Source organism: Thalassophryne amazonica, chromosome 1 (genome assembly GCF_902500255.1).
Source record: "Thalassophryne amazonica chromosome 1, fThaAma1.1, whole genome shotgun sequence".
In the NCBI taxonomy this organism is placed as follows: Eukaryota; Metazoa; Chordata; class Actinopteri; order Batrachoidiformes; family Batrachoididae; genus Thalassophryne; species Thalassophryne amazonica.
In genome coordinates, this window is record NC_047103.1 from 127,507,845 (window position 1) to 127,531,651 (window position 23,807).

General features: G+C 42.1%; 1 protein-coding gene across 1 annotated transcript in view; it reads left to right on the forward strand.

The window, feature by feature from the left end:
- Nucleotides 1-23,807, forward strand: part of dmd (dystrophin) — a 1,392,820-nt gene that overhangs the window by 614,975 nt on the left and 754,038 nt on the right. The window contains exons 22-23 of the mRNA XM_034174291.1: nt 1,986-2,098; nt 3,294-3,422. Coding sequence (XP_034030182.1) covers nt 1,986-2,098; nt 3,294-3,422 — 242 coding nt within the window. The remainder of the gene's footprint in view (nt 1-1,985; nt 2,099-3,293; nt 3,423-23,807) is intronic.

A 23,807-nucleotide genomic window follows, 5' to 3' on the forward strand; every position in this document is an offset into this window, starting at 1 on the left:
TCAGTGCTTTGTCTCGCAGGGCTGACTGGAGCTGAAGCCTACAGTCTTTACCACAGATCCATGCAAAGTCTGGCCTGGCAGCCACAGTGTACTGGGGATTTGTAAGTTTCAAGCACTTAAGCACAGGTGTGTCTACAGCACACTTCGCACTCCAGTATCTTGGAGTTCTCATCCGTGAAAGTGAGCTTACATTGTGTGCATACCCACTTGTCTTGATCGTAAATTCCGTCCTCTCCAACAGAGACGTCTACCGTCTTGTTTGCTTGGCCACCATCTTTGCACTGGTCTCCGGCAGACTGCTCAAACTTTCTGCTCAGGTTACAGACCCTATGTCTGGTTTGATTTTCCTCCTCTTCCGGATCTTTGCTGGATATGGCTTTTGCACTAGCCATTTCACTCATCTCTGCCGGGGTTTTCATGGCTGTTGGTGCGCTTCAGTCACTTTTCCCAGCTGGTGTTAACTTTGAACACTTGACTTGGTTAACTAGCGTGTAGCCCCGTTAGCTCGCAGTTAGCCGCGGCTCTGCTCCTTCCTCCGTGCTTTTTCTCAAACTGCCTCTCAGCGGGCAGCAAACTTCAATGGCGGTGGCGGAATGAAAAGATGAATAAACTTCAGCAACGTCTGAAAAATTATAAAAATATCCTCTAAAAAACATTTAAAAATGACTGCGCTCCCAGCTGCCCAAGGGACAATGAAAGTCGGCAACTGTAGAAAACACCCAAAGTTAACTTGAGAAAGTAGACATGCAAGGAAGACAATCTGGCACTAGAATGAAGGAAATGTGTATAATGTTAGAAACAACTAACATGGAAGTGAGAGTGCACTTGTGATAGGAAACCTAAGGAAAAATTATCATTTTGACCTATGACCTGAATGACCTTGATGTTTGCCAAAACCATTTAAGGACAGCTATGGGGTTGATCGTCATCCACATATCAATTTTGATGGAAATTGACCAAATGACCTGGGAGGAGGAAGGGAAACAGATAAGCCAAAATTTTGATCTTTGGCTCCCATGACCTTGACTTTTGCTGAAACAACCCCTTTAATGGCAATTCTGGGGTTAACCTCTATGTGCACAGCAAGTTTATTGAAAACGGGCCCAAGCACCTCAGACGAGTATCAGAACAAACAAATGTTTCTTCAATTATGGTATGATGTGATAGAGCCAAATTATGACAGAAAATGGTCCAAGAATTAATTGATGAACTCTTATGTTTATTATTATTATTGAGATGAATGGCTGAGGGTAATTCCAAACTTCACCCTCTGGTTTGTGTTTCAGTTCAGATAACCCTTCTAAGCTTGGATGAACCACTGTGGCTTTGCCCTGGTCACAACAGCTTCTCCATTTAACTGGTTCTATTAAAATTCCAGTGTCTTTGACCTCTGTTGTCTTCCACTCCAGAATTGAATGCTGTTTTAGAACATGCAGCATGTGAAGCTTGTGAGCTGTGCTTATTGTAACGTGCTGTGGAAATCTGAACCAAACTTGAAGTGTAAATGGAAATGGAACATAATGGTCAGTGATTACAGGAAGAAGAAGCAATCTCAAGCCTTTTTGCACATTTGTGTGCCTGATGAGCCATGCAAGCCAAATGCAGCTTTCCCCACTGCCAATTATCATTCAGCAATAGTTTGGCTCTTTAGAAGCAGATGCATGAATCTGCATTTTTACAAGTTTAATATTGATTTTACTATCCAGGAATCTCTTGGAGATTTTCCCTTTCTGAACACTTGACTGTAATTACACTTCAGCAGTAATCTTATCAATGATTGTGGATGAATGTTACATGTTTCGGGTGTGCGTTTGTGCACAGTGGGTTGGGGGGGGGTCGCAGTTTGTGCGGCATATTGCTGTCTTCCCTCAGCTCTCCTACAGATGACATTCAACAAATTGTGTGTGGAGTACGAGTGTCTGTAACCTGCAGAGAGATGAGTCATGGCCGTCTGAACCGTGATGCTCTGTCTGTTTTTCCCCCAGAGGGGACTCGTGCTGATGACATTGGTCAGGCAGCGGAGCAGCTGAACCAACGCTGGGTGGGATTCTGTGTACTGCTGGCAGACAGGCTGGCATTGCTAGCTTACCAGACAAAGGTACACATACACCAATATGTCTACATCCACTCTGTGTCATTCAGGAACTGTATACTTTGATCCAGCTGTTCGTTTAACCACCATGAAGTAGGCACCTTTGTTTAAAGTACCCACTAAAATTGAATTGTTGTCAACTGTAGTAGATTTAGGAATTTGTGACACCATGTCTGAGACAGGAAGAAAGAAGTTATCAAATAATTCACTATTAAATAACAGTGGGATTCCTTTCTGAAGCCTGTCTACAGACAAATCATTCATACCACCATAATGAAAACACCAAATGAAAGAATATCGACTGGAAGACTGTCCTTATACATACATACACTGGAATGTTTTTGTTTCTTTTCTAAATTTAACATGCACCAAACATCATCTGTCAGCTACCGTGGTCTTCTCAATTGACAAAAGGATGTTCATTCATTAATGCATCAATGTTACTGTGACCAGTGATTTAGTGTCCACAAAACCCACAGATGATGTTCAAAAAGAAAACCCCCAATTGCTGTAGTCATGTCCACAAGTCATGTCCATTGAAAGCCTGGATCTGTCAATGACCTGACAAACACAGGAAGAGTATGCAAACTTAATGCAGAAGAAAGGATCAGGTTGAAAGTGAACCTGAGACTGTTAGTTCAATCCTTCCTGTGCAGTTGAGAAAGGTTCTAAATGGGCTTTTACTCTGAGCAACCCCCTCCCTACCCACCCCTTACAAATCCTCAATTCAGTATGACCATCTCACACTGCAGAACCACTTATGACACAGTCTTTCATTCATCTCTCTGAGGGAGATTCCCTGCCGTGGTCCCATGATATTCGATCACTTTGTAATGTCAAGTCAATTTTTAATCCATCTGGGTCACTTAATTCTATTTTGTACAATATTAAACATTGTGGGCCTTTATTCATTCATTCATTCATTTATTTATTTTGTGGGGGACAGCCCCCCCCATCACCCCATAACCCTTAACTACAATAAGGTAGTTCACCCACCTTAATGGATGGATGGATGTCAATCCCCAAGCTTGTGTCCTGATTGGACACTTCTGACATTTATGGTTGGTGCGTGGAGCCACATGTGATGTTCTGGGGAATCATTTGTGCTTACCGACTATCCGTGTGAACAAACCTCGAGTTTATATACAAGTTGGATTCGGCATTCATTGTACTACTAGTTTGTGTTTCCACTTTCATGCAGGTGTTGGCCTTCTACAGCCTGTATGAACAGTGTGAGCAGGCTGTGGACAACAGTGAAAACTGGCTCAAACTCCAACAGCCACCCGCCTCTGAACCAGAACCACTCAAAGTACAACTGGACCGATGTCGTGTGAGTGAAATTACACACTATGTGTCCCAATATTTTTCCTTCCTGATGTTTCCTTTCTGTATTTATCCTTTTTTATTTTAGTTGTCTTTAGTTTGACTTTTCTCTCTTTTCATGCATCTGTGTCACAGCACTTTTCTGTATGTACTTTTATGTTGTTTAATTATTTGGGTGTATTTGCAACATGATCTCCTCCTGCACTCATATACTTGGGCAGGAATTTTTATTACTAGCCTTTTCTTGTTTCCATAATATGTACAACAACCCTGAAATGTGATTGTTCTTCCTCCGTATTGCTGCTGTTTAATCCTTCACAGGCTTTTCTGTGTTCTCACCTATCAAAATCTTTCTTCATCACTAAAAAACAAACAAACAAACAAAAACATTTGAAGGCAGTGCCAGCATCAGAGATTTGTAGTTACGTCCAGGTAAACTCCATGTATCCTTCAGATTATGTAGTTTTAAATTTGAAAAGGCAGTGACTACCAAAGTAAATCTAGGTTAAAGGCTATTCATTTTCCAAGACACTGTAGGGGTGCAGCTTTTTTTTTTTCAATAAACTGGTGTTACAGACTAGAGGCTGACATTTTTTTGGGAATTCCACGGGTCACGGGATTCCGGTAGGATTCCCACGGGATAGGAGTCAACTTTGCTATTTATCAGGTGATTGGGACGGTACGGGATTAAAAGTTCACAGGAGCAGACGGGAGCGAGAACCAAGGTTTTAGGCAGCGAGCCGTCCTGCCATCATTTGGGTGGTCAATTGTTGAAAAAAGAAGTCGAAGAATAGCGGGCGGCTTTGCTTAAAGCCGTCTAAAATTACGACTGGGTTCGATCGCTGCAGCTGTCTGTGTGTGTGTGTGTGTGTGTGTGTGTGTGTGTGTGTGTGTGTGTGTGTGTGTGTGTGTGTGTGTGTGTGTGTGTGTGTGTCGCTGGGGGGGGGGGGGGGGGGGTTGCATGTGTGAGCTGCTTCAGTCAGTGCAGAGTGAGAGACGCCCTGAGAGCAGAGAGGAACAAGCTGTCGGTACGTCCTGTTCACACCGTGTGCGCATGTTGGTGACAGTTACTGTATACTGAAATTATGAGTTGACATAAATGGACAAAATTGCTTTAAAAAATGAGAATATAGGAATGAACTTTATACAAATCACACACACGTGTGTTTACAAAAAACTGATGTGGAGAAACTGCAGTGATGTTCAGAAGCAGAAATCACATAAAGTAGCTGAGAACTCTGAACTTTAACGGGCTGCTATTTTCCAAAGATATATTTTTAGATGGATTAATGTTGTTTTATGTTCAAGCACAAAACGTGACTGAGGAGGAGAAAAAAGAGGAGTAAAATACAAGCTGCTGATTTTTATTTTATTTTTCAAAGTTATTAGGCTGCAGCTCTGCGTTTATTTATTTCAAAGTAAGTTACCTCTTATTATTTTCCAAAATCATGAGTCAAATGAGTCTGCATTGTTCAGTATTTTCCTGCATGTTTGTGTATTTTTTCCTTCTTTATAAGAGTTTAATGTTTGTTTATTCTACAAAGTTTTAAAAAACAATTAAATGTTAACACTTTTCTTTATAGCAGTTCTGTAATTTCAGAAATGCAACAAAAACAACCACAAATAAAAAAAAAAGTTGGGACTGTATGTAAAATGAAGATAAAAATAAAAATGTTGCACTATTCCCAGTTTCTCCACTTACATCCACAGAAGCCAAAAATTCTTGTGTCTTGGTGGCTTCCCTCACTTGTCTTCTTCCAGCATGGACATTTAGTTTTTGAGAACTGTCTACCTGACACAGATTTACCATAAAGTACCAAATTGTTTGTATTTCTGAATGATCAACATAAATGAAGTCTAAGAAATAATCAAGTCACTTGGAAATGTTCATGTTTTCATCCTCTGACATTTCTCAAGAAAACTGGCTGTAAAAATTATTAATTACTTCTTACTGTTGTATGGCTGGGGGGGCCTGGCTGCTGGTTTGTTTGCCTTTTGTGTTTCCTCCCAGGTGGCATGCATTTGGGACTGAGTGGCTGTGTTGCTGAGGCTGTTAGGACCTCACCCTGATCACCTGCGACTCGTCAGGACTCACAGCTGAGGTGCATCTGGAGGGATTGGAGTATGTTGGCATTTAAGACTGAAGTGCACAGTGTGCATTTGCCAGAGACTCGACCTTGTGACCAGACGGGTGAGATCGTCGTCTTGGGAGCCATCTCATCAGCAGCGGACGCTGAGAATGTCCAGGTTTGATGCACGGTCTGTGAAAGAGGAGAGGGTGAGGTCTCACGCTCGTCAGCACACTTCCTGAGGTACGTTGGATTTTGTGACTAACAGTTATACAGTCAGTAAATGTGGTGTCCCTCACACCTTATTGTATTGAGCTGTATGTTAGTCATGTATCAGCTTCCACTGCGGTGGTGATTTGTGAACGAGATGTTCCATGCCTGCAGGTTGGAAGCTGATCAGTAATCAAGCCAGGAAGTGTTTGCTGTTTGTACACCTTTAAGTGTTCTGTGTGTAGAGTGTGGACTCACATAATGGTTCCTTCTTTCACAGACTCGGTTGTTGCGGCCACCTGGGGGGTGTCGGCGGGGTCCTTGGGTCCGAAACAGCTTCTGGCTCCGGACCATTAGCGCTGCTGGGAGCGCACCACGCCAGACCGCACCTTTTATTATTCTTTTGATCACTGTTATGTATTAAATTCAGTTAGCCTTTGTACCGTGCTCTGCTTATTTCATACTGGGTCCTTCAAACGCTGGTCGGTTCTCCGAGCTGCGTCCGACACATAACAGTAGTCTCTGGCCAAACATCACGGACCCAGCGGTAGCAGAGACGGTAACGCGCCGGGAAGGCGGCAGCAGACGTTCAGTGGTTATCCGGATCAGTTGCGGGGCTCTCCGCCCGGAAGGTGCGTGTTTGAGAACCCATTACTGGATACTAATTTGTGCTCTCTTGCAGCCGTGTCCTGTGTTTGTGCCTTATCCGTGGGTCGTGGTGGAGTGTGACTGGCGACAGCTTCGCGTCACACTCCGACCGGATAAGAGGTTTAAACGGGAGCTGCAAGAGTGCGTTTGTAATGGGTTCACGCGCACGGCGGAGCTCTGTTAGCACGGGTCGCTGGGCTTCCTGTGCTACAGTCGTAGCCCCGTTTCCCCGGATAAAAGGTAACTACTGCGTCTGTTGTTTCAGCTCCGGCGTTATTTAGTTGAGCACATTTTGGTTGTGTTGCACACAGCTGCGCACGAAGATGCAGCTCGTTTGTTTTTTGTCACCAAAGGGGGTTTTTCATTTTTTAGCACTCTGGTTCCCCCTTGTGGTGACTGAATCACGGTACCGTCAAGCTCTTGAGTAGGAACAGGTGTGTTCCATTTGGTTGAGCTTGACGGTATAACTCACTGATTTGTTTTGTGTTGGTTCATTTTGTGTGGGTGTTTTTTGAGTGGGTTTTTGTGGGCTTTTGTTTTTTTGTTGTCCACTGTTTGTCTGGGGGTGTGATCCTGCAGCCTTTGCTACACAAAAAAAAAAAAAAAAAAGAAAAGGAAAGACGGGGACCCAAATAACTGTGTGTTGGTCTGTTTTTTTTTTTTTTTGTTTCTTTTTGTTTCCCCCCTCCCCGGGGTTAGATGGAACGGTCCCCTGGGGGGTGATGGGGTGGTATTTGGGTTGTTTTTTCTTTTTGTTTTTTGTTATGCCCTCTCTTCTCCTCTGACTCCAGCCGGGGGTGCCGTAGTGTCGGCATTGCTGGAGGGGTGCAGTTAGGTTGTACTGGGCGTTTCCCAGGTGGCCTCTGCACCCGGGAGGGGAGGGGGGGGGTTTGGGGTTTTTGTTTTTTTTTCCTCCCCCAGTTTCCGCCCTCATGGTTTGACTGTGGTGTCCTCTGGGGGGGAAAAGGCGTTGGGTCCATCTAGCCGTGGGCGGCCGGGGCTGGGTCCATTGGTCGTGTGGGGAGGCGTCTCCTGGGGTTGATGAGTGGTCCTCTGGGGGGCGCTGGTAGTCCCCGTGGGTGACGGTGGATCCCAGAGGGACCTCGGCCGTGGTTATTACTCCTGGAGCTGGTGGGTGGCCCTCTGGGGGGTGTTGGTCCCTGCGTGTCGTTTGGGGGGGAGGAGGGGGGGGTCTTTTGGCATTTTTGTTTGTGTGTTTACATGTGGGTTGTTTTTCTTTTCTCCCCTTCCCTGGGGTTTGATGGAACGGTCCCCTGGGGAGGGGGGGGGGGGATGTTTTGGTTGTTTTGTTTTTGACTAATCACACGTTTGGTTAAAGGCTGACCGCACAGGTGTAGGAACTCCTGGCCACACCTGTGCTAAGACTGTCAGAAACAAAGGCAAAGATGCAGCCAGTTCAACCAGTCTGTTGGAGGACTAACGCGGACGTGGTTTCCAGCCATGGTCCCTGGAGGGGGGTGTTTCTCCTGGGCCGGGTGTGTGTGGTCGCCGGGGGGCTTCCCGTGAGGGTGGGGTACTGTTGTATGGCTGGGGGGGCCTGGCTGCTGGTTTGTTTGCCTTTTGTGTTTCCTCCCAGGTGGCATGCATTTGGGACTGAGTGGCTGTGTTGCTGAGGCTGTTAGGACTTCACCCTGATCACCTGCGACTCGTCAGGACTCACAGCTGAGGTGCATCTGGAGGGATTGGAGTATGTTGGCATTTAAGACTGAAGTGCACAGTGTGCATTTGCCAGAGACTCGACCTTGTGACCAGACGGGTGAGATCGTCGTCTTGGGAGCCATCTCATCAGCAGCGGACGCTGAGAATGTCCAGGTTTGATGCACGGTCTGTGAAAGAGGAGAGGGTGAGGTCTCACGCTCGTCAGCACACTTCCTGAGGTACGTTGGATTTTGTGACTAACAGTTATACAGTCAGTAAATGTGGTGTCCCTCACACCTTATTGTATTGAGCTGTATGTTAGTCATGTATCAGCTTCCACTGCGGTGGTGATTTGTGAACGAGATGTTCCATGCCTGCAGGTTGGAAGCTGATCAGTAATCAAGCCAGGAAGTGTTTGCTGTTTGTACACCTTTAAGTGTTCTGTGTGTAGAGTGTGGACTCACATAATGGTTCCTTCTTTCACAGACTCGGTTGTTGCGGCCACCTGGGGGGTGTCGGCGGGGTCCTTGGGTCCGAAACAGCTTCTGGCTCCGGACCATTAGCGCTGCTGGGAGCGCACCACGCCAGACCGCACCTTTTATTATTCTTTTGATCACTGTTATGTATTAAATTCAGTTAGCCTTTGTACCGTGCTCTGCTTATTTCATACTGGGTCCTTCAAACGCTGGTCGGTTCTCCGAGCTGCGTCCGACACATAACACTTACATTTAGAATAAACTGCCCTGTCCCAACCTTTTTTTCTTGGAAAGTCCTGCAGGCCTTAAATGTAGGAATGGATATATATTAACAGAAAATAAATAAAAATAAAGCTGTCCACACAAAACATGAAATATGTTGGTTTCATACAGTCAGCAATTACAGAAATAGAAGACAAAGTAAATATCAGGATCATTACGTGTCCATCACCACATTTTGAAAAACTGTAAGATCACAGGCTGTGCATTATTTATGTTTTGTGTCTTTTAGTGAAGTTTTTTTTTTTTGATTAAGGCAATAAGTGCCTCCCTGTATTACCATAGTTGAACTGTTTCTGTTGCCACATCTTCTGAAATAAAACTACAGAACACTAAAGCCTAAAAACTAAAAGAAGGAAAAAATGGGAGCAGTACAGGAGTGGGAGTCATTTTATCAGGAGTGGGAAGGGACAGGAAATTTTTTTTTTAGTCTGGCCCGGATTTGGGATGGGACAGGAATTGTGGGAGTGAGATGGGACAGGAGTGAAAATCTACTCCTGTGTCACCCTCTATTGCAGACCAAATGGCCCCCATAAAAATCGGCCCCACTGCCTTCAATGCATGTGTAATTTCGGAACGTCAGCAGCGATTCATTGATTATCGCCTCATCCCTGCTTAAAACTCACTTTGGAATGATTTAAGAGGTTTTACCTTGTCATCTGATGGTTAATAATCACATTATTCCTTTTGATCGCTTTGGGTGTAGAGAGTCAGACTCAGAGAGTCAGACTCAGACATACTGCTGTAGTGCTCTGATCGCTCCCCTGTCTTTTATGATGAAATAATGCTGCATTTATGTGGAAATGGTTGTTGTACAAAAGCTTCAGATATCTGTTGTTGAGCTAGATCAGGGGTGGCCAAGTTCGGTCCTCGAGAGCCACATTCTTGACACTCTTAGTTGTCTCCCTGCTCCAACACACCTGAATCCAATGAAAGGCTCATTAAAAGTCTGCTAACGAGTCTTTCATTGGATTCAGGTGTGTTGGAGCAGAGAGACAACTAAGAGTGTCAGGAATGTGGCTCTCGAGGACCGAACTTGGCCACCCCTGAGCTAGATGATGACTGGAGTGCAGTTTGAAGCTGAAATGAGGCGATAATCGGTGAATTGCTGCTAATGCTCTGAAATGATGAAGGCAGGGGGAACGATTTTTACGGGGGACTATTCGGTCAGTGACACTGGGCAATGGATCTGGTTGCTTTTTTTGTTTAGTTTTTGTTTGTTAAAGTGATGCAGTGTGCACTGGTCGGCCCCTGGTGTTGACCCTGCAGCTGTTCAACTTGTTTCTGCTCGGGGTGATGTTGTGCTAAATGCGCCTGAGTATTTGTTATGTTTATGAAATCCTTGACTTTCATTTTGCACAGCTTACATATTGAATTGGTCATATGAAGCCTCTTCTTAGCCGGAATATTGTAGAATCCAAAGTGCACCCAAACACTTACTTTTAACGTTGACAGAGCGGTAGGTCTGAAATGATAACAAATTTTGCTGGATGATGTATTGCCTCAGAAAATATCAGGATAAATCAGTGTTGTTTTAAGACCATTTTATGCCATTGATATTGTGATAATATTACATAAAAATGCAAGTGCATCCTTTCTAAGAGCAATGAACTTTTAATTATCAGGAAATTCAACATTAGAATTAATAATAATGATTTGGATTTATAGAGCTCTTTTCAAGACATCCAAAGTGCTTTACAAGTTGCACTATTCATTGAGTCATTGGTGGGGGCAAGCTACTAATGTAGCCACAGCTGCCCTGGGGCAAACTGACGGAAGCATGGCTGCCATTCTGCACCTATGGCCCCTCCAACCACCACCTCATTCATACACAGGCAAGGTGGGTTAAGTGTCTTGCCCAAGGACATAACAGCAATATGTAGATTTTTGACTGGTTGGGAGCCGGATTCGAACTGCCGACCCTTCAGTCATAAGACGGCTTGCTCTACGCACTGAGCTGCCCGAGAATTGAAATGTGATTCATATTTCAAAGGAGGGTGTGGGCTCATGGGCCAATTTCTCCATATGATGTGCCCTTCTCAGACATCGATGGACCTATGCAAAGCACGATAAAATAAAATAAAATAATTCTAGATTTGTGGTTTTGTGGATTTGTAAGAGCCACAACTTGAGCCAACTTGAGTTAAAATTAAATATGATACAAATTTAATTATTTTGTGTTACATTTCATGTCATTTGATGTTGTATTTTAGTCATAAATAGCATTTAGAATGTTACACATTAATATCGGATGGATACAGCATTTGCTTCTGTATTCAAAAACTTACAAACAGTAGCTTTAATCTGCGAGCAGCAGTGAGGTGCGTCAGGCACTTTAAAACAGGAGGCAGACCATTAATCTAAGCATTGTTTCATTTGAAAATGTTCAACTGTATTTTACTTTTAGGTTGCTAGTTTGGAAGAAAAGGGTAAATTAACCAATTCCATTTATTCTTCCAAACTTTCTGGATGGAGTGATGCAGGACTTTGACTTGCTGGTTGGCTCTGAGCATCTCTCACACACACAGCAGGTTGACCCCGCCGCCTGCAGAAAGCAGGAGAAAGAGGAACAGAAGTAGTGTGACTTGCTAAAATGTTGGTGACTGAGTTTATGGCAGTGAGGAGAAACGTAATTTTAAAAATCAACTTTTTGAACATTCTGAATCGATTATGAATCGTGAAGGATAAGAATCACAATTCTGGCGTAAATCGTTTTATTTCAACACCCTTACATCATCAAACACAGTCAATCATGTTTTTATACTTTAAACAGCATTTAAAAGAGCATCATTACATTAATACAGTGGTACCACGGTTACCTCACGACTCCTGCACATGGAGACTGCACTTCAACACCGGAACTGCTGGTGACGCAACAATGCAAAGCCGTCCTGTAACTCACCCAGAAAGGACAGTGATGCCAAATGCAATTGTTTTATGAAGCCTCCTCTGTATGATCTTTTCGCTTCAGATATTCGTTTACTCTGCTGATGGTTCACAGGTCAGTCCACTCACTTCCTAAAGCAATGGTATGCACTTTAAATTATTTTGCTAACTTTTGGTTTATTTTGGTAGCTGTTAATTGCAACTTCCTGCTCAATGGAGCACCTAATTTAATGCATCATTCATTAGAACCTCCTGCTCTTGGTTCAGTTCATTATTTTCTCCTGCTTCCATAAAGAGCCGGCACAGCTCAGAAGGTCAGAGAATGATCAGGAAGTTGAATGCAGGGATTTCCATGAATTGCTATATTAATAGTAGCACTGCTATGCTTTACTTTTTGGCTGCTGTGCTTTTTTAACATTCCGTGCCTCTTTCAGACTTCGTCTGGACATTTCTGAGGTGACAGCAGGGTTTCTCCTGCTATTGTGTAGCCTGCTGGCTTCTCTTACTAGCGAGTGAAATGTAGCACAATGTGATTTGTACCAGGCTTTTATTATTGGATGCTATGCTTTTAGTCCCACAAAACTGAGGAAATGTCAAAATATACCCAATCTATCAATATTAAACAACGAGAAAAAAATCCATTATCCTGTTATCTCAAATAGTTCCAAAATATACTGGACTCTTCTTTGGCCCTTGCTTCTTCCAAAGTGGAGGTTATTTTTCCATGCTCACTTGTCTGTCTATTTGCAAGCTATTTAGTGAGCCAGCTGGATATCTCTAATGGGCTAGGACATGACCGGACTACGATGAAGTCTGGTGGAGAGGTAGACTTTGGCTTGAAGAAGAGTTTTGAGCTTTTGAGTCTGAATTCTTTGATCTTTGAATTCTTTGATTTTTGAGCTTCTCTACTTTAATCCTGACCAACAGCTATCCCCTGCCTTTGATCCTTGATCTTTGATCCTGAATCATTTGTTCCTGAGCCTACCTTTGTTCATTGATAACTGATCTTGATTCCTTATAGTCTATAATCAAGAATGACATTTTGCTGATTGTTTTTCACAATTGTAAGACACTGTTGTTGGAATCATCTGCCTTTTTTCGAAGCTGTAAGCATGAAATGCAATTTTCAACCTACATGCAAAAAGCCTCTCTCTCTCCCTGTGGAAATCTGTCACATCAAAACACTTTTGTCTGTCCCAAAAATCAAGCAATGTTTTCAGATGATGCACAAAGCAGATCCAAATAAAAACAGTACTTCGCATTCATGACGCATTACATTAAAAACAATGTGCAGGGCATGCTAGATTTAGAATTCCATAAGTGCATTTTGTGTTTTTGAGAAAATATTCTCAAGTCAGTAACAAAGATTAGATATTACACCCAATATATTATCCATTGTGGATCCACATGTTGATTATGCAGAACATTTAGGACAGTTTTTCTTCATGTCACAACTCCAGATGCACATTGAGAATGGAGCAGGTTGGGCTTGAACTGAGGACCTTCTTGTTGGTAGGCAATGTCATCAGGTCTAGGAGATCAGATCTAGGAGCATCTTCCACACTACCAAGCTGCCTTAGGTCCTAGATTGCAGCAACCCAGGAAGACAACTGGTGCATCCCCACCTCTCAAAACTATCCATCTATCTGAGATAGATGGATAGTTTTGAGAGAAAAGCCAGCCAACAAAGACAACATGTAAATGCACTTTACATGACACTGCAGATTACGGGTGTAAAGATACACTAACTCCATGATCTGATACATATGACAATCAACCTATCACAAGTCATTACATATCAACATACATGCAGTTATGTTCAAAATAATAGCAGTGTTTAAAAAAGTGAGTAAAGCTCAAAATCCTTATAATAGCTTTTATTTTCATACTTGCAAATGCACTGGGAACACTGCACATTCTGTTCCAAATCCAAACATGAAGAAAAATGTATCAAATTTATTACTTTAGAGAATGTGAAGAAAAAGTAATATTAGGCTGTTCAAAAATAGCAGTGTCTGCATTTTCTTTATAAACTCAAACATTTACTGTTTAAACTGAAAAATGCTTGAAGATTTAGCTTCCCTGCAACTCTCTGATCTAATAATGCACAGTACTGTTTTTATTTGTTTGAGGTTGGATCAACAGATAAACTCTGTTGTCAAAGCAAGTTTTATTGCAGCTACGTCTTCTGGCAAAAATAAAGCCTTTTCTCAGTAGACTTGATCTTCAGACAGCCATTCTTGCTTTCATCAGCTCCAGACTTGATTACTGTGATGCATTGTGATGCTGGTCTTAACTTGTCTTCTCTTTCACGCCTCGAACTTGTGCAAAATGATGCTGCTTGTCTTTTAATGAACACTTGTAGAAGTGAGCATGCTACACCGTACTTTACTCTCACTTCATTGGCTTCCGGTTCATTTTGAATTGATTTTACAATTTTAATATTTGTTTTTAACGCTATTAATGGCATTGAACCATCTTACTCATCTATAATTTTAACTCTCCATACTTACAGTAGGACATAATGGGCACCTGGTCAACTTTACTTAGATGTTCCGGGTCAAAATATAAACTTTGGGGTGATTGTGCTTTTGCAGTAGCTGGTCCCAGACTGTGGAACAACTTACCTTCAGATTTAGGTAGGTAGATAGATAGACAGACAGACAGACCTTTGCTGATTCCTTGGGCAAGGTCCCTCAGGGACATTAATGCTGCTTTTACACATAGGCAGGACACATTACGAATGTCATATTTGCGTCATTCTTGGCACATTCCTGACATTCTTAACGTGACTTAACGGATCTGAATAGGTTTCTTAATAGTGCGTGTTGGTGTGTGATATTCATGATTTTCATGGAGCATGTTTTTGGCTGTCAAAAAAATCTTCCACGAATGTCATGCACCACCCTCATTTCGCCTCATGTTGTGGAGGTCGCAACTGAGCATGTTGATCCGTCTTGATGAGTGGTGATCCTTAAGCCTCTGTGGCCGACCCCGTCGTATATGACGGCTGGGACCAGGCTTTATTAAATTATAAATAACTTGTTAATGATATGAGATAGAAACATACCTTTGTTTTTGCTGAAAAGTTAACTCCGAGGACTTTCGATCCACTGTCGGCCATCTTTGTACTCCTCATAGAAGCTGTGTGATGACGTGCGCAATGTGAGTGTCCAATCAGAATTGGTTCACCGTCACATGGTTTTCCAAAATCCAATCATAGGACAGATTTATGACACATGATAAACCAAAGATCGTTTTCAGGAGTGATATCTTACTAGTTGGCCCACAGTTCATTTTATTTTACACCAGGAGGCATTGTGTTGTAAGTCGTTAGAAATGGATCACCTCATGGACATGGTTGTCAGAACTGTTCATTTCATCCAAGCCAGAGTTCTGAATTATCGTCAGTTTGACTGACTTCTTAGTGACAATCACATTACAAATATCCTGCCATACCACACTGCATAAAGATGGTTAAGTAGTGATATTGTGCTGAGGTATTTCTTTGATCTAGGTGAGGAAATCAGACAATTCGTGAAGAAAAAAGGAAAACCGGAGATGGAATTACAATGTCAGGAATGGTTGCAGGACCTTGCATTTCTGCTGGATATTAGAGAGCACTTGAATATTCTGAACAAAATGTTGCAAGGCTGCAAAAAAGTTGTCACACAGTTTTATGACAGCACTTGTGCATTCAGGCTGAAGCTGACTTTGTGGGAGACACAGCTAGCAAGTAGTGACCCTGCACATTTCCCTTGCCTAACAGAGGTATGTGCAACAGACATTAATGTTGACAAGAAACGGTATAAAGACAAGATTGCAGGATTGCTGTGTGAGTTTCATAAACGGTTTCAGATATTTGGTGAACTCGAGACAGAATTTGCAGTTTTTCGCTCATCCTTCATAGTCAAAGCTTCTGATGTGCCTTTTGACATCCAACGAGTGATTATTGATTTGCAATGTGATGTAGGTTTGAAGGACAAGTTTGCCTCAGTGGGCTTGGACACATTTGATCAGTATCTCTTGCCAGGGTACCCCAAATTAACAGCCTTGGTTGGAAAATGTTTGTGCATGTTTGGGACAGCCGACCTTTGTGAAGAGGTTTTCTCAGCAGTGAACATCAATAAAACAAAACTGCACTCAGGGCTCACACATAAGCACTTAGATGACATTCTGAAATTGGCTGCTAGTCAGGACATGACACCTGATATTGATGGACTTGTGCAGGCCAAAAGTTGCCAAGTTTCAGGGCAAAAACAAAGTAGTCTAGACAAGACTATCTCCTTTAAAGTGTTGCTTCAGACAATGAATGCACTTAAAGAATACAGTTCTGTGAAAATTAATTCTTGCTGTAGAAAGAGTTTAAAAATGTTCAATTATTGTACGTCAATAGCTTCACTATAACAGCATTTGGTTTGATGGAATCCTATTGCTCATGCAATGCCATATTTTTTAAAGTGCAATACTCTATTTTTCAGTTCCAAATACCTTTGGCTTAAAGTTTTGATGATATTTGTGCAAACACTTGTCTTAAGAAATCTCAGGTTGCTCCTATGTTTTCATATGTTTTGTAAAGGGATATTTCATTAAATCCTGTATGAAGATTTTCTAATGTACTTGAGCTTCTTCGCATAAAAACAAAGGGGAAACTACAGCACCACGCTCTTGGAGAACAAACCTCCACCAATACTTGTTTCCAGTTACACCATTTTTTTTTACCTTGGACAAATTTTCAAGGTTCTGTTTTTATTTAAATTTTACACAATGTCCCAACTTCATTGGAATTGGGGTTGTAAATAAAAAATATGGCGTGGATTCATTCATGTGTGATTGCTTTGCTCATACCCTTTGCTGTGGATATACAGTGCCTGCCAGCTGGATGTAACCGTGTATGCAAGGTGCTACGTTACAAACACAGACATCAGACATATGCAGGACAAACAAATAATACACACATACTGTACATGAAATAAAAATCACAGAATGAAGGTACAGAGAGTGAGCCTTTTTCTTTCTGTAAGGTCCTCAGACAAAGGTGGGCATGTTCCCCTATGACCTGTAGCTGTTCAGATACAGTAGTGTTCAGAATAATAGTAGTGCTATGTGACTAAAAAGATTAATCCAGGTTTTTAGTATATTTATTATTGTTACATGGGAAACAAGGTACCAGTAGATTCAGTAGATTCTCACAAATCCAACAAGACCAAGCATTCATGATATGCACACTCTTAAGGCTATGAAATTGGGCTATTAGTAAAAAAAGTAGAAAAGGGGGTGTTCACAATAATAGTAGTGTGGCATTCAGTCAGTGAGTTTGTCAATTTTGTGGAACAAACAGGTGTGAATCTGGTGTCCCCTATTTACGGATGAAGCCAGCACCTGTTGAACATGCTTTTCTCTTTGAAAGCCTGAGGAAAATGGGACATTCAAGACATTGTTCAGAAGAACGGCATAGTTTGATTAAAAAGTTGATTAGAGAGGGGAAAACTTATACGCAGGTGCAAAAAAATTATAGGCTGTTCATCTACAATGATTTGCATTGCTTTAAAATGGACAAAAAAAAAAAACAGAGACGCGTGGAAGAAAACAGAAAACAACCATCAAAATGGATAGAAGAATAACCAGAATGGCAAAGGCTCACCCATTGATCAGCTCCAGGATGATCAAAGACAGTCTGGAATTACCTGTAAGTGCTGTGACAGTTAGAAGACGCCTGTGTGAAGCTAATTTATTTGCAAGAATCCCCCACAAAGTCCCTCTGTTAAATACAAGACGTGTAGAAGAGGTTACAATTTGCCAAAGAACACATCAACTGGCCTAAAGAGAAATGGAGGAATATTTTTTGGACTGATGAGAGTAAAATTGTCCTTTTTGGGTCCAAGGGCCACAAACAGTTTGTGAGATGACCCGCAAACTCTGAATTCAAGCCACAGTTCACAGTGAAGACAGTGAAGCATGGTGGTGCAAGCATCATGATATGGGCATGTTTCTCCTACTATGGTGTTGGGCCTATATATCACATACCAGGTATCATGGATCAGTTTGGATATGTCAAAATACTTGAAGAGGTCATGTTGCCTTATGGTGAAGAGGACATGCCCTTGAAATGGGTGTTTCAACAAGACAATGACCCCAAGCACACTAGTAAACAAGCAAAATCTTGGTTCCAAACCAACAAAATTAATACCTCGCAGATGTGAAGAAATCATGAAAAACTGTGGTTATACAACTAAATACTAGTTTAATGATTCACAGGATTGCTTAAAAAGCAGTTTGAACATAATAGTTTTGAGTTTGTAGTGTCAACAGCAGATGCTACTATTATTGTGAACACCCCCTTTTCTACTTTTTTTTTTTTACTAATAGCCCAATTTCATAGTCTTAAGAGTGTGCATATCATGAATGCTTGGTCTTGTTGGATTTGTGAGAATCTACTGAATCTACTGGTACCTTGTTTCCCATGTAACAATAATAAATATACTCAAAACCTGGATTAATCTTTTTAGTCACATAGCACTACTATTATTCTGAACACTACTGTATCTGTGTTTGCAAGTCACAGCTGGAGAACACCTGTAGTGGCTTGTAGAATATGAAGTTGCATAACTTTACCGTGAGGCGCGGACGTCGGCACCATTTCAGCACACCGCAACACTGGTTAATATTGTGCCATGTAGAAAATCACCACACTGTGGGATTTCCCCACACTGTAATAATTAAAACACATATCACATTTGCAACGCGGTCACCAGTGGATCACTGCGCGCTGGACATGCCATGGCTGATGCGTTAATGACATGGGAGCCATCTCTTCATGAAACGGGAGCCTGGCTGATGTCTTCATGGACGAGCGCATCAGGTAATTCATGCAAAAACATAAAAGGAAGTACAGTGATCCACGTCATTTCATTACCTCCTGGTGTATGTCTAGGGGGAGGTTAAATCTGCTCTTGATAGCAGAAATTAAGTATTATAAATTGTGGTGTTTTTAAAATTTTTTTGCTCCGCTGCTGTGTGCGCGACTTTCCACATGCTTGCATGTGTTCGTGCTCGCGAACACAAGCATACACAAAACCGTTGTGGGGGTATTTTGCACGCCTGTCTGACCGTGTGTCCCTCCCGACAGCAGGTGGAATGTTTCGCGGTTCTCCATTTTATTTTGTGTTTGCGGCTTTTCTTCCGGTTTCTGTGTCTTTCACTCAGTGTTGTGTTATATGTGAAGGGTAGAGTTTCCACCATTCAGAAATGAAAATAAAGGATGTCCACCAGGGCTCCTCAGGGCCACTACCACCACCCAAGGAGTGGTATATTTAACTTTGAAAAAAGCCAGGCACCTAAGTGGCTCTACTCTACTCTTTTCTACTCTCCTATTTTACTCTTCCTTTTTAGATATTTAGATATACCTTTGTATACTGGCATAGTTCCACCTTAGAACTGGAATATAATATATAAGATATACCTTACTGAATTTTCATAAAGCTTTAAGTGGTTTATTAAAATTAAACTGTTAATGATAAACTGTGCAGTCACTGAAGTTTGCAGTAATAAACATAAATATTAAGGAAAACAGACCAATAATTTAAATATTTTAAAGTGAGGACATTTTTACTTTAAAAATAAAAATACTTGTTTGCCTTGTAGCCATTGGTACTAATGCTGCCAAGCCAGGGATACGACTCTTCCCACTCACGTCTGTACATTTGCAAATGATTTGCTAGAGCCCGACCGATATATCAGCCGGCCGATATTATCGGCCAATATAAGCCCTTTTCAAAGTACTCACTATCGGCCAAATTTTTGCCGATAGAACGCCAATAATTTCTCATAAACAGAACAGTTACTGAAATAAAGTTTGTGTCGGCAATGTAAAATGTACTTGCACCGTTTGTCCAGTAGATGGAGCTCTGACTTCATTCAACTGAGAGCTGCTTACACCCCTGCTTAAATGTGTTCATCGCCGCCGCCCGTAGTTCACCGTCACACTGCACTGATCGGCTGACAAAAGCATACAAGTAAGTTTATAAGGATGTTGTTTGTAATAACTTTGCGATTACATTCACCCCACCTTTCTCCCATTTCAGTTCAACTCAGTTTGATTAACTCAGTTTACAGTGAGGAAAATAAGTATTTGTGTTGTGAAAGTGTCGTGACACGGACCCACAACAGGGGGCGTTAATGAACGGACAATGGATAAGCCAAAAAGTAACAATTTAATGTTGTGAATCGCACAACGAAGTACAGACAATAACAATATGGTGGAATGTCAATTATACACAAGGTGACGTGTGGGCAGGCTCGACGATAGAAGACGTCTGGCGAGAGAAGAGCCGGATCCCACACAGCTTCCACCACCAACGGATCTGAAGAACACTGGAGCCGCCAAGCCCTGCGCCCCAGGTGGCCACTGTCTTCAGCAGGCAGACCCGGTACTGCTGGCAGAGAACAGAGACAGTACTGATGAGTTTGAGTTCGCACACTCAGTAATCCCACAGTCAGTGTTTAGTTAGGAGGGAGCACCTCCACCTCCAATCACACACTCGTGCAGCTCCTGTTTAACCACTTATCTGGTTTGGGGTGTGAGGCGAAGCCGTCGCTGATCACACCAAACGCCAATCCCACAGAGAAGGACACACCACAGGAAAACGGCTGCAAAGAAGTTCAGATTGTTACTTTGTAAGTCAGCAGAGAAGTTACCTGATTGGTAGCTGATTTCTCGGTGGGGAGGTGGAGTTGCAGTCCGGCCTTTATGGTGGTGGTGATGTGTAGTGGATGAGTGACAGCTGGTACGGATGATGAGTGACAGCTGTCACTCCCGGTCGCTCCGACGCCCTCTTGTGCTTGAAGCCCGCACTTCAAGCAGGGCGCCATCTTGTGGTGGTGGGCCAGCAGTACCTCCTCTTCAGCGGCCCACACAACAATTTGAACACCCTGCGATTTTGCAAGTTATCCCACTTAGAAATCATGGAGGGGTCTGAAATATTCATCTTAGGTGCATGTCCACTGTGAGAGACATAATCTAAAAAAAAAAAATTGGAAATCACATTGTATGATTTTTTTAATAATTTATTTGTATGTTACTGCTGCAAATAAGTATTTGAACACCTACCAACCAGCAAGAATTCTGGCTTACACAGACCTGTTAATTTTTCTTTAAGAAGCCCTCTTATTCTGCACTCTTTACCTGTATTAATTGCACCTGTTTGAACTTGTTACCTGTATAAAAGACACCTGTTCACACACTCAATCAATCACACTCCAATCCACCATAGCCAAGACCAAAGAGCTGTCTAAGGACACCAGGGGCAAAACTGTAGACCTGCACAAGGCTGCGATGGACTACAGGACAGTAGGCAAGCAGCGTGGTAGAAGAGAACAACTGTTATGTTTATTTGTTAGAAAGTGGAAGAAACACAAGATGACTGTCAATCTCCCTCAGTCTGGGATTCCATGCAAGATCTCACTTTGTGGGGTAAGGATAATTCTGAGATAGCTCAGAACTACACAGGAGGACCTGGTCAATGGCCTGAAGAGAGCTGGGACCACAGTCACAAAGATTACATTAGTAACACATGATGCTGTCATGGTTTAAAATCCTGCAGGGCAGCAAGGTCCCCCTGCTCAGGGCAGCACATGTCCAGGCACGTTTGAAGTTCACCAGTCACCATCTGGATGATCCAGAGGAGGCATGGGAGAAGGTCATGTGGTCAGATGAGAACAGAATAGACCTTTTTGGAATCAACTGCACTTACCATGTTTAGAGGATGAGAACAACCCCAAGAAAACCATCCCAACCGCGAAGCATGGAGGTGGAAACATCATACTCTGGGGGTGATCTTCTGCAAAGGGGACAGGACGACTGCACTGTATTGAAGGGAGGATGGATGGGGTCATGTATTGCGAGATTTTGGCAAACAACCTCCTTCCCTCAGTAAGAGCATTGAAAATGGGTCATGGCTGGGTCTTCCAGCATGACAATGACCCCAAACACACAGCCAGGGCAACTAAGGAGGAGCTCTATAAGAAGCATTTCAAGGTCCTGGAGTGGCCTGGCCAGTCTCCAGACCTGAACTCAATAGAAAATCTTTGGAGGGAACTGAAATTCCAAACCTGAAAGATCTAGAGAAGATCTGTATGGGGGAGTGTACCAAAATCCCTGCTGCAGTGTGTGCAAACCTGGTGAAAAACTACAGGAAATGTTTGACCTCTGTAATTACAAACAAAGGCCACTGTACCAAATATTAACATTGATTTTCACAGGTGTTCAAATACTTATTTGCAGCAGTAACATACAAATAAATTATTAAAAAGTAATACATTGTGATTTCCGGAATTTTTTTTTTTTAGATTATGTCTCTCACCGTGGATATGCATCTAAGATGAAAATTTCAGACCCCTCCATGATTTCTAAGTGGGAGAACTTGCAAAATCGCAGGGTGTTCAAATACTTATTTTCCTCACTGTATGTAGTAATGTGCTTCATTGCATCGGTCACGCTTTTTATTAAGCCCACATTGTGTAGACCTTATTTCTAGCATTAAAAACTTTCGTTTATTGCTAAGAGGTTAAAACATTCAGATTCACTGGTCGTCTGGAAGGGTTCTGGAAATTACTGCGGTTCGCCATTAACCCTCTGGGGCCGACGCTGTCGTATACGACAGCTGGGACCAAGCTTTACTAAACTGTAAATAACCTTTTAATGATATGAGATAGAAACTTACTTTTTTTTGCTGAAAAGTTAACTCCGCTGACTTTTGATCCACCATCGGCCATCTTGGTACTCCTCATAGAAGATGTGTGATGACATGCGCAGTGTGAGTGTCCAATCGGAATTGGTTCTCCTTCACATGGTTTTCCAAAATCCAATCGTATGGCAGATTTACCTCACGTGATATGGCAAAGATCATTTTAAGGAGTGATATCTTACTAGTTGGCCCATTTGAATAGCCCCCTAACTGCTCAATTGCATTTTTGCATTTTTTTGAACTTGAAAATTCTTCTCTGTTGTAAAGTTAATCAATATGAGGACAAAGCTTCAGCTTTTAACTCATACCTTTTTTGTTAAGGGTCCAAAAAAGAACATTTTATTCATTAAAAAAAAAAAAATATATCGGCTGATTTATCGGCTATCAGCAAATCAGCCGATTTATCGATTATCGGCATTTTTTTCATCCAAATATCATTATTGGCATGGGCCTCAAAAAATCCATATCGGTCGGGCTCTAGTTTTTGCTTCTTTGGATGTGATGGAGTTTTGGGTGTAGACATGCCAGGCAACCGGGAAAAACCTGTGACAGGACTAAAAAAGTATGGACACGGAGATGCAGACATGAAAGTCTGAGGTCTATCCACTGTACTTCACGTTGGGTCCTCGCTACAGGACATGAAGTACAGAGATGACATTTGCAGGCCTTAATATTTCCTGTGTTTTATTTTGTTCATTATTCAGTTTTGATGAGTGTGTGTGGGAGATTTATGAAAATACGGAACAATTTATATCTCGTATTAATTCATTACGGGATGCAACAATTAGTTGTCCAATAAAGGATAATTCTGTATTTTAAGGGATGGGCGGCAACCCTAGTGAGGGGCCCTTAAGAATGGCATCCTACATAACACTTCCAAATATGAAAGAATGTCATCTTTTTTGGCAGAGTGATGATTTTTTTTTAAAATTTGTTCCAACAATTTTCCTGACTTTGCCCTTTGACCTATGACCTTGAAAATGTAATCAAGCATTGCCTATTAGGATATGAATTTTCAGGAAAATTTTCATAATGATATATGAAAAATTATGGGCTCCAGGGTGTTCAAAAACAAACAGACAAACAAACAAACAGGCAAAAACATAACCTCCCCCAACTTCATTGGTGGAGGTAAAAGCATGGACTTATTATTATTCATAGGTAATTATTTTATGATTGTACTGCTCTGGCCCACTTGACATCTGATTGGCTGTATGTGGCCCTGAGCCGCAATGAGTATGACATCCCTGATCTAGCTGTTGTAAAAATAAATATTGATTGATTGATTAATATTTTGTTGTATTGGTACTGTTTCTGAGAACTGCTTCACATCTGTGCTATGTGGAGTCAACCAATTTCTGGCACCTATGAACAGGTATTCTAACCCAGGATGATTGGAAGATATTCCACAATTCCTCTG